Below are 11,544 nucleotides of genomic sequence, written 5' to 3'. Positions count from 1 at the left end.
TAATAGATTATTGGGCATTTACAGCAATGTTTGAATTTAATTTATGTATTTATTTAATAAATCCTTACCATATATAAAGGTGCATTTGTTTTTGTGCTTGAGATCTATGTAATAAATATATCACAGGTGATGTCATCATGGATTTTATATTAAATCAAAGCTGAAACAAGTTATTTTCTCACTCTATAAAATTTAAGAAACATTTGTTTTTAATCTTGAACAGCATCGATTCCATTACATAACCTCTCTTCATCTCCAGTGTGAATGAAATACTGAAGTTCAGCTGCAGTTTTTCAATCAACAGCAGGACCTGCAGAATGACAAAAAGCGACAAAATTACCACAAAATTACTTCAAAGAGAAGCAGAACTACCAAAGACAAAATTACCACGTGGAGGTCCAAAATTCATACAAGGAGGATGCAAAACGACTTCAAAGAGACACACAACAAACACCTTAAACCCTATTTATGAAACTGGACTGTGCAGGTCAGTTAGTTACCTAGTTAGACATTACAGGGAAGACACATCATCACACACCAGTTGCAAACAGAATTTCATGAAGTAAAATACACAACAACGACATGCAAAAACCAACGTGAGAACAAGACTCGCCATTCACCTAGTGAGCCACCCTGTTTAGGGTTGCTATGGCAGCAGGTAGACTGAGGCAGTGCAGGGCTGGGGCCCCTTGTGGCCTACTGCTGTTCAAGTTGAGCCTGCATGCTGTGTAGATGGGAAAGTGGGCTTCCTTAAATTTATCCTGTATTTCACAAATAATTTATTTCTTCAATCAGTGTTGCTTATTTATTCTTTATTTCATTTCCTGTACTGTAATATAGACCGCCACTTTGGCATTGAAAATAATATTTGGTATTGAAAATAAAAGAAACCCAGAAAAAGGAAACACTGGCATTGAAACATTTGTACTGGCACTGACAAAATAAGTTCCACTTAAAAATAAAACACAGGCATTAAAAATTATTTAATTAAAAAAAACATACATTTTGGCATTCTGATGAGATTTTCTATGACAAATTATGTTCAGATTTGTTCATCCTGCCACTCTTTTTCAGAGTGGCAGGATGAACAGAGTATTTACAGAGTTTTTACAGGGAGCGACTCAGTCAACTGTTGCACGTAACATTCGCTGCATGGCAGGTAAAATCTTGTTCACTTTTATTTGCAATTTACGTTGTAAACGTATTTGTTTTTTGGTAATTTATAACTGCTAAATTGAATGGTTTTGATTAGATTAATCTTGTCATGTTTTATTTAAATGCAAACTTTTTTGATTTTGTTGCAAACTACTTGGCAACATTGTTTAAATGAAACATTCACGCCAACAAAGCACACTGAATTGAACTCAACTGAACTAGGAGTTTAGAAGTCCGTGGAGAAGACAGAGCGGGACCAGAGAAGACAGAAAATCACCATGCAGGTATGTTTCCACATAACTTCTGTCTTTGTAATAGCAAGAATGAGCTCACTCGGTTACGTCATCTTACTCGCCCTCTTATTCTGCAATGACATAATGGCACCCAACTGGAGAGTTGGTGCCACCTTCTGCTTATCTCAATGTTCCAACTGCTTCAACCTGTATGTGAATGACTTATCAGAACTACTAAGAGGCAGCAAAACTGGTTGTATGATTGGTAAAGATCTTATAAATCATCTTATGTATGCAGATGATCTGGCTATTGTTTCTCCTAGCAGTGCTGGTTTTCAACATTTGCTGAATATATGTTCTGATTATAGGCTCAAATATGATGTGCAGTAATGTGGTAAGAAGAGTGTTGTCATGATATGCAGAACAAAAGGGGATAAAGACCTCAACTTTCCATTTTTTTTTATCTGTCAGGGCAAGTGCTAAGAATTTGTAATAAAACAAAATACCTGGGGCACTTCCTCACAGATCAATTGTCTGATAATGATGACATGTATAGGCAGTGTCGTATGCTTTATGCTCAAGCTAACATGTTAGCAAGAAAATTTTAAAAAGACATTTGTGTTCAGACCATGTTAAGATAAGGCTCTTTCAAGCCTACTGCACTCCTCTCTATACTGCCCCATACGACCAAGTTTAAAAAGACAACCATACACAAGCTTCAGGTTGCCTATAATGACTGTATGCAGATATTGCCTAAAGAATCTAGGTGGTGTGGTGCAAGTGACTTGTTTTGTAAGGCAAGAGTCCAGCACTTTCCAGGCTCTACTGAGAAATCTGATGTACAAATTTATTGGTCGACTGGATGGCTCTCAGAATGGCATTATTAAGCTGCTGACAAATCCTAGTAAAAGTGTGGTGCGATACCAGTCACCTCTGTGGAAGCATTGGTATAACTGTCTATTATAATTGGTAATTGAGTATTATTTGGGAGGTGTTGTGTGTCTGTGGTGATGTATGTTTTTCTAACGGACCCCAAGTCTGACAATAAAGTTGAACTGAACTTACAATCACATTACCGTAGTCGGATAGAAAGCATTCATTTGCATTTTTCTTATGCTGATTTTTGTGGCACCAACCAAAATTACCTTTGGCAACATGGCTTTATGGTTACTTAGCTTTATAAGTATGGAAATGTGTAGTGACGAAGTATTATTGATACTTGTTACTGGTGGTGAATGGCTTGTATCCATAGCTAATGTGAGGCTTATCTACTCAGTGATAATACTTAACCTCGTCTTCATGGCAGAATGGGAAACCATCTTGGCAGATCACAGGCCCAGATGGGCTACTGGCTCATTTCTTCAAAGAAGGTTGGATGGTGAACGTTGGTGGACAGCCATTTTCAGGTCTCTCCAGAGATGCTCACTTGGGTTTAGGTCAGGGCTCTGGCTGGGCCAGTCAAGAATGGTCAGAGTTGTTCTGAAGCCACTCCTTTGTTATTTTAGCGGTGTGCTTAGGGTCAATGTCTTGTTGGAAGGTGAACCTTCGGCCCAGTCTGAGGTCCTGAGCACTCTGGATGAGGTTTTCTTCCAGGATATCTCTGTACTTGGCCGCATCCATCTTTCATTCAATTGCAACCAGTCGTCCTGTCCCTGCAGCTGAAAAACACCCCCACAGCATGATGCTGCCACCACCATGCTTCACTGTTGAGACTGTATTGGACAGGTGATGAGCAGTGCCTGGTTTTCTCCACACATACCGCTTAGAATTAACGCCAAAAAGTTCAATCTTGGTCTCATCAGACCAGAGAATCTTATTTCTCATAGTCTGGGAGTCCTTCATGTGTTTTTTTAGCAAACTCCATGCGGGCTTTCACATGTCTTGCACTGAGGAGAGGCTTCCGTCGGGCCACTCTGCCATAAAGCCCCGACTGGTGGAGGGCTGCAGTGATAGTTGACTTTTTGGAACTTTCTCCCATCTCCCTACTGCATCTCTGGAGCTCAGCCACAGTGATGGTAGAACCATTTCTTCTGATCCTCCTTGAGAGTAGAACCATCTCAAGGAGGATCAGAAGAAATGTACAGCATGGGAGTTAAATATGAGTGTTACAGCAAAGGGTCTGAATACTTATGACCATGTGATATTTCAGTTTTTCTTTTATAATAAATTTGCAAAAATTTCTACATTTCTGTTTTTTTCTGTCAAGATGGGGTGCTGAGTGTACATTGATGAGAAATAAGATGAACTTTTTTGATTTTTGGAAAATGGCTGCAATGAAACAAAGAGTGAAAAATTTAAAGGGGTCTGAATACTTTCCGTACCCACAGTATATATATATATAGTATTATTAGTAGATATTATTAATAGATATCGGCTGTATCAGTTGGTGTGCTGCTGACTGCTGAAACTGTAGCCGGACATATTTAGTTGTTTAATATAAACTTGTTTAGCTGATCGTGTTCTGCAGTGGTGCTGGGTCTGCATACATGTTTGTATCTCAGGTAAAGCATAGTGAAAATGCATGACTTTTGCCACAATTTGCCAGTTCCAGATGCTGGGACTACTTCTTTTGCTGACTCTATTTTAGTGCCCATTCATGAATAGAAGAAAGAGTCACTTCCACTGAATAGAGACCAAAAGCAATTCAAGGCCAATTTTATTGAGGCAGTCTTTGATGACATTGTGGATGACAGCATCACTGTGATCAGACTTAAAGTACACACAGTAATAACAGTGGTTATTAGCTTGTATCTGATAAATCTGCTGTTGGCTGAAGAATGCTTGGTTTTCTATAAATAAAGGATATGTTATTTAAAGAGCAAGAAGCTTAGTTTTAGTTTCAGAGCACAGGAAGAATCATTTTCATATCAAGCTAATCAAACATCAATGTAATTAGTGGGGTAAAAATACTTCACCATTGTATACAGTAATGGGATATTTATAGTATTTGTGCTCCATAAATATTTGTTCCATAAACAAAGGCTGATTGTGGTGATTATACATGTAGATTGGTGTTTATGGTTTTAACAGAACATTATTTCAGAAGCAACGGATTCTCACAACTGTACTTCCCTCTGATTTTTGTAATGATATGAAATCTCTCTGAAGCTAACAGACCTGTAGACACTTGTAGAACTACCGGATGTCAGACATTGTCTTTGTTTTCTTTGCACAATGAACAATCAAAAAACTAAACTAAACTAAAAACAAATACATGTATTACAAAAGACAAAAATAAATAAAATAAAACAAACAAGTCTTAAAAGACTAAAACCAGTCCCTCCTCCCAGCCTCTAGAGTGCTACTGATCACTGCCTTTTCCTTTCTGGCCACTGGTCAGTTTCCCCCAACAGGTAAGCAATTAAGGGTCCGGGGTCCACAAACTTTTTAATTCTACCCCCAATTAATCAAATGTTGGTACATCTTACCTCTTCAGTGTTTTAGAACTGTGTTAGCACTAAATAACATACTGTATGAATTAGCTTTGGCTCCAATTATATCTGAGTAGACCCTAGTCAGTCAAGCTTCCTTTTTGATGGCAGATGGTCGGCTCACAGTGAAAAGACGGATAGTATAACATTTATTTTTAATGACATTTAAAAAATATTTGATGCTAATTTGAAACAAATTGTTTTATCTTATTTTAAACTGTAAAGTATTCAAATACAAATCTCGTGTTTGATTTTCCTTCTTAAAATGATGTGAAACCATAAATGCAAACATTCAGTTTAGGTTTAATAAGGGAGGTAGTCCAAACTAAGGTAAGCAATACAGAATTATTCAAATGTAAAAACATCATGCAGATGTGTTTCATTTTGTTGCTCAGGTCATTTCCAGTCTAGGTTATTTTGTTTAAGTATATCGGTTTTAACTATCCACAATTTAATTCTAGCTTCCTTTGTTTGATGTCTTGCTTTGGAAAGTTTAGAGTACACAGAAGTATTGACAAAAAAATAGTAGAAAGAATAGTCGGCAGGGTGAAATCTGAGAGTTTGAAGGTGTAAAAAAAAAAAATAGACAAAAAATAAGACTGGTAAGAATGGTAACAGAAGGTGCAACTTCCCTAACACACAAGCCTAACTATAATTTCTGAAGTTCATTTTCCACTGTCCAATGTCAGATCACAGCATAAATGTATTTATTCCAAACACGCAAGCAAAAACTCACATTCACATTTGTGCAAATGAACCCACACAGACAATAAGTCAGACTAAACATTTCATTTGTGAAGATCTAAACTCAAAGGTCAAGGTGTATGTGACTTTATTTTGGTAGGCTGGCACAGAAAATCAGTCGCAGTAGCTCTGGTTCTACCTGTCCACCACCACTGTCTCGACGATTCAGTGCTGCCCTTCGCTCTTGACCCTACAGGCCACAGCTGTGATCAGTGCCGCTCCCTTCCCACTTCCATCCTCAGACTTGTGGAAAGTCACCTGACACTGCGGTGCCAAATCCTGCAACGTCTCCTGCATGATGCTGGAGAAGCTTTAGGAAGAGTGACAGGGGAGACAAAATACAAAAGGTTGACCAAAAGGTTACATGTAAACCTACCCTTACTTACTGTAACTGCCAGAGTCAAAGATGAGTCAAGGCCAGCTGCCAGAGCAAAAGAAGCCATTTTTAGGCCTGTAAGGGTCACTTCCCACAGGGGAGGTATAGGGTGCTTTAGCTGCGCCGCATCACTTGACTACCACAATGAGTTGGGACTTGCAAATCTCTACTTCTGTGTCATGACAACCCAACCCAATTCATTAAAAATGCGTGTTAGAATATGACTGCTCCTTACTGAGGGTGCGTCTTATAAAGGGTGCCGTCCACTCCCACGGTGATGGAAAGCTGATTCAGGTTGCGGTTCTGTCGTATCTTGTCGACCACAGCCGCTAAACCAGCGCCACAGAGCTGAGCTGCACGGCGGGCAACCACGCTACACACCTCCTTCACCAGTACGCTGTCGTCACATGTGGAGCTGGTGAGGCCCAGGTGCTGCAGAATTGAGCGGACCTGTCGCATGGCCAGACGGTCACTTTGGGATCAGAGAGAATCACTAGGGTTATACACATGGAAGAGATCTGCTGCTTTGTCTTGTCTTTGTGTGCACTTTATCTATGAAGCAAGTTAAACTATAATCACTGCTACCAAGGTGGCTGATGTCACTGGTTGAATGCCATTATGGTTTTGTGTAGACAAAACACTGCAACACTACAAAAAAATGGTTTTAGGTTGTGTTGCTGATCACACAAAAGGTGCTTTAAGATGTGTGACCATTAGTTCACTGATTTAATGAGTTAATTAGTTAACTTGACCTTTTGTTGAGCTGGCACTGTTACTTTCAGTGGTTCAATGCAGCCTTTGTTGCACTCGTCTATCGTCACTGCAGCCCGGAGGCTCTTTTCAGAGACTCAGGTCATGGTTGGAAATAAATATTGTTCCCAACTGCGTTTTCACACACAGACAATAAATCCAGTAAGTTCTACACTCAGCACTTCACTCAAGTACACAGACACATATATATTTATATCTAATGTTATATTAAGTGCTCCTGAACAGCCTTGCCATTTAAAAAAAAAACCTTGACCTTTCATATGAATGCATTTACTTAATTTTTAGCTTGGTGACGCCAGATGACTCAACCAGAGAGTGTGACTAAACTGAACTTGCTTTGCATTGGAGCCCCCCAGCGTCTATTTTCACTTGTGATCTGCGGAAATCATCATTTTTCATCTTTAAGCTGATGTGAAGTATAACACTTGATTTCAAATGCTAAAGGTAAAATCAGTCAAAACAAACCAATTCATCAACCAGTGCATCCTTGGCACCAAAATTATTATTTTAAATAATTATTTAGCTTGTTTACAAATATGTCTAAGACTAACACGAGTCACGAGTCTTGATCATCAACATCTCATTTTGATGACCAGGGCTTACTCAACACATTGCTGGGTCACTTGAAGCCACCTGTACTGTACTAGGTATTTGAATTCTATGTGAAAGCAACATATTACTGCACTGATGCAGTCCTACACCACAGGTCATTTTCTCCAGCCCCATTATCATTTAGTTATTATTATTTGCCCACAGCTAATTTTCAGTATAAGCTGGCTCTAGCTCGAGCACTCAGATGCACCGCTGGAGATCATTTGCAAAGTGATCCGTGGATGGAAATAACAGGGTTCCTACACATTTTCCATTTCGCCGCTGGCCTGTTCACTGCGATACTTACCCTTCAAGCAAGCTTCCCAAGAGTGAGGGTGGATAAGGCAGTATACTGAACTAAGCAAAGAGTCATCCTACATTAGTGTGCACTAAACTGGACTATGTAGGAAAAATAAACATCTAATTAGACTTCATTATCAGCAGATGCAATGGATGTAACTTCATCTAACTGCACGTGGCCTTGGTGTTAGTCACCCTCTCTCCCTCTCTGATCCTCAGTATTCATCCAATGTGTGATATAAAAGTGCCCGATATTATAAGCAACAGCCACTTACTGTGTAGATTTGACTGATGCGATCTTATTTTGTAGCACATCATTAATGCACAGTCTGGTTTTTGTGGCTTTGTGACTCACACCTGTGTTTTTTCTATTCTTACCACACGGTTACCAAGGTGAACAGGGGGGATCTGAAGAGAGACGCTGAGACTAGAACAGTCTGTAACACTCACCTTTCTATCTGTGACAGGAACTTTGTCTCGAAGATGCCCCGCGTTTTGAGTCGCTCGGACTGTCTGCCTCTGTACAGCAGACCCTTAGCAGTAAACTCCAGTAGCACATTCCTCACTATCTCCCCCAGGTACATGCCACTGATCATCTTCTCATACCTCAGAGAAAAAAAACACACAAACTGAAAATTTTCCACAGCCACACATTGGTAATATTCAGTTAATAATACTATTTTAAATTATACTACACACCTTTAGATTATTCTACTGTCACAAACTCTATAATCAAATTGATGCTGAGCTGAAAAAAAAAATTCTAATTAACTTAAATTAACCACACAGAATAGCTGTAACTCATTATTTTCAGGAATGAAAGCTCAGAGAGCAAACAAAGGTGTAATGGTAGCCCAGTTGTTACAGAGATAGGTTTAATTAGAATAAAATTATCAAGAGGTGTGACAGAGGCTGCAATCTATTATGTCTAATGGCTCCTTTCATCTATGTACTCCCTGACATGTCATGGAGACAATTTCATAAGCAGACAGTCCAGACAAGCTTCTTTCAAAAGGAAAAATGTTTAATTTAATACAATCAGCTGTCTGCACATCTACATTATTGCTTTAGCCAAACTCCTGTTTCCTGCGCCAATAAAGCCCTTTTGTATGAAAAGTGCTAGTGCTAAAGATCTGCTGATTGATTTAAAAATAATCAATATCACACCAAGAACTGATGCTGTGCATTGACCATGCAAGTTGAGGTTTGAGCAAAGGTAAAGGAGGAAGAGCGAAATGAAAACACAGGCAGTCAAAAAAGTCAGTATGATCAACATTTGGTGAGCATTTAAATGTGAAAGTGTTCACTGGGCAGCATAGCTTCAAAGGGTCAGTTGTATTACTAACTCTAATACTCATGTTGTGAGAAACCCACTCTTGGGCTGTCTATTAAATATTGGCAGTTTCACAAAAACTGATGGCAGGTTGAAAATGGGCTAACGAGCCAGCCGGTTCCAGCAATAGAAAAACGCCATTGGTAGTTCACACTGTATTTGTGACACCATGATGTTTCTCTGATGCGAGTGTAGGTTCATAATAGACATTAGTAGATTTAATGTGTCATAAATAACCCATCAAGTACCTCTGTTTCCCAGGGTAGTTAGAGCAATCATCGACAAGGTGATCAAACTGGGTGCAGAAGTCATCAAGTTCACCGTTTTCACCAAATGCTCCCCACTCCATGTTAACACACATACGACCGTCATCACCCTCCACCAGTTCGACGTTCTGCATTTCCTCCATGTAGCAGACATTGGTCCCTGTGCCTGAGTTAAAGACAGGTAGAAAGGTATGAGAAGTATTTCATGAAAGGAAAACATCTGTCAATTTCTTGAAAAGCTTCATTCCAAATAACATATCCACTCAGGAAAATAACACTCAATGTTTGGTAAGAGAAAACAGATTTTAATGTTTAAAACTGGAACAAAGAGACAAGCGTCCAGAGGGCAAGGTGAAGGGTAGACAGACTTACCTACGATGAGTCCAACCTCACATTTGGGGTCCTCGTAGCCGCAGGTCATCATGGTTCCCACCGTGTCATTAACCACCGCCACAAAGTTCAAGTCGAATTCCTGGAAGCAGTGACAACAAACTCATTTCCAACAGTCAATCCCATTAAAATTGTTGTGTTAATTAACCTAGGTATTTAAAGCGCCGACGCAGCCATGGTTCACCCACAAAGATGTTGTCAGTTATTTTCAGGGGTTTGACAAGATCTCGTGCTGCCACTTTTAAATCGTTTGTTAAAGCATTTTGGGTGCCAGGTGGAAACAATAAATGGTGACAGTGCGACAGACGAGACACGATCAATATGAAAGTATGAAGTTTCAAAATGCATTTGCATGGTTTTGCATTTTGTGACTGTCAGTCAAATAAAAGACTATTTTTCCAGTATTTTGTCATAGAAGAGTTCTTAAAAATAGTGTTAAATCATCGTCTCGTCTCATTCAGGTAAACCCAATATCCTGTATTGTCTTGTCTCATCAGCTAAATGTATCGTCGCACCTCTAATTATTTTAGTTGGACAACTGTCTGTTCAGCACTGTGTTTGACATCTGTTTGACAGATGTTTTGACATCTCACTACTTGAAACCAATAGAGGTTTCTTCACTGAACCCTAGGGCAGGGCACACGGTGCTGAGAGTCCTCCTCAAAGAACATTTAATGTTAAATGACTAAAAACTGCATATTCAGCCTCATGTCTGTCAGGTGGGGGTGGGACAGTGAGTTTAGAGTGAAGGATTTTTTCCACATACCTGTGTACATAATAGTACCTTGTATTCTTTAACCTTTGTTAAAGGTTAAAGAATACAGGGCTCTGCAGCAGGTGATGAAAAGCACCCAGAACATCATTGGTACTTATCTACCGAGCATTGGTGATGTCATTGAGGTGAGGTGACTATGCAGAGCCCAACGTACAAAAGACAGTACCCACCCCAGCAACAGCCTGTTCATGCTGCTGGCAAGAGATATAGAGATATCCGCTGCCGTATCACCTTCAGAGCTGCTTCTTTCCCCAGGCGGGGAGACTTTTAGATTCATCCTCATCCCGCCAACAAAATGAATAGTTGTTAGGTTGTGTTTTGCTCTGTGTTGTTTGTGTGTGTAGCGTGAAGGGACTACAAATGTAAATTTCATTACACAGCCTTGTGTTGTAAAATTACCATTAAATGGACAATAAAGCTGATTCTGATTCTGACAAGATTTCTAAATTTTCTGTTTCTACATTAAATGCAAAAAAACTTACTTTGGCTTGTTAAAACAAAGAGGAGAGAAATGCCTAAGAGCAGTAATAGACTACAGTCTCTTCAGTCATGCACTGTGCTGCAGTCACTCAATGACACTGACAAGTGGATGTAGATGCTGCTCTTCTGAGCTCTTACATGTGACAAAGGAAACAGAGACACAGGCAGGGACACAAGGCACATTGGTACAGGCTGTTTTGGTACGTCAGTATTGTTTGTAATCCACTTTGGCTGCTGTTATTACACTTTTTATTACATTATTCAAGTTCAACATTCACAGACCAATCAATATGATTTCTGATAATGTATCTGTCAGTGTTTCCCACATTCAGACTTCATTTGGGAAGGCCACCTAGGTATATTAGGCAGCCCCTTTCAACATTTTACAGAGAAATATAGAGAGAGATCTTATCTGGTATTATGTTACAAGACGCGGACACGGTAGATATTTTACATGGACTAGGTACAGTGAACAGCGAACACACCACTGCAGACGTCATTCAGTACCACGTTGGGTTCAATCGTTTCGATAGGCTGCTTTGTTAACAAGCCTCCTCCACATGCGGCGCACCTCCTGCTGTAAACAGAATCGTGGGTTCTGACGTCGGCGACATCATGAAGTGTACTGCTGATGGAGAAAGTGAGCACAGCAGACACATCCAGGAAGAGAGAAACAGAAAGAGAAGAGGAAGATGGTGT

At 39.7% G+C, this 11,544-nt stretch overlaps 1 protein-coding gene across 1 annotated transcript in view; it reads right to left on the bottom strand.

Moving 5' to 3' along the window:
• Positions 1-4,015: 4,015 nt before the first annotated feature.
• The window catches only part of hk2 (hexokinase 2), a 43,751-nt gene continuing 36,222 nt past the window's right edge, over positions 4,016-11,544 (bottom strand). The window contains exons 14-18 of the mRNA XM_046034590.1: positions 9,573-9,672; positions 9,183-9,366; positions 8,052-8,207; positions 6,175-6,411; positions 4,016-5,873 (exon numbers count right to left, since the gene is read on the bottom strand). Of these exons, the coding sequence (XP_045890546.1) occupies positions 5,729-5,873; positions 6,175-6,411; positions 8,052-8,207; positions 9,183-9,366; positions 9,573-9,672 (822 nt within the window). The 3' untranslated portion in view covers positions 4,016-5,728. The remainder of the gene's footprint in view (positions 5,874-6,174; positions 6,412-8,051; positions 8,208-9,182; positions 9,367-9,572; positions 9,673-11,544) is intronic.

Source organism: Micropterus dolomieu, linkage group LG21, assembly GCF_021292245.1.
Source record: "Micropterus dolomieu isolate WLL.071019.BEF.003 ecotype Adirondacks linkage group LG21, ASM2129224v1, whole genome shotgun sequence".
Classification (NCBI taxonomy): Eukaryota; Metazoa; Chordata; class Actinopteri; order Centrarchiformes; family Centrarchidae; genus Micropterus; species Micropterus dolomieu.
This window is presented reverse-complemented; position numbering and strand designations above follow the sequence as displayed.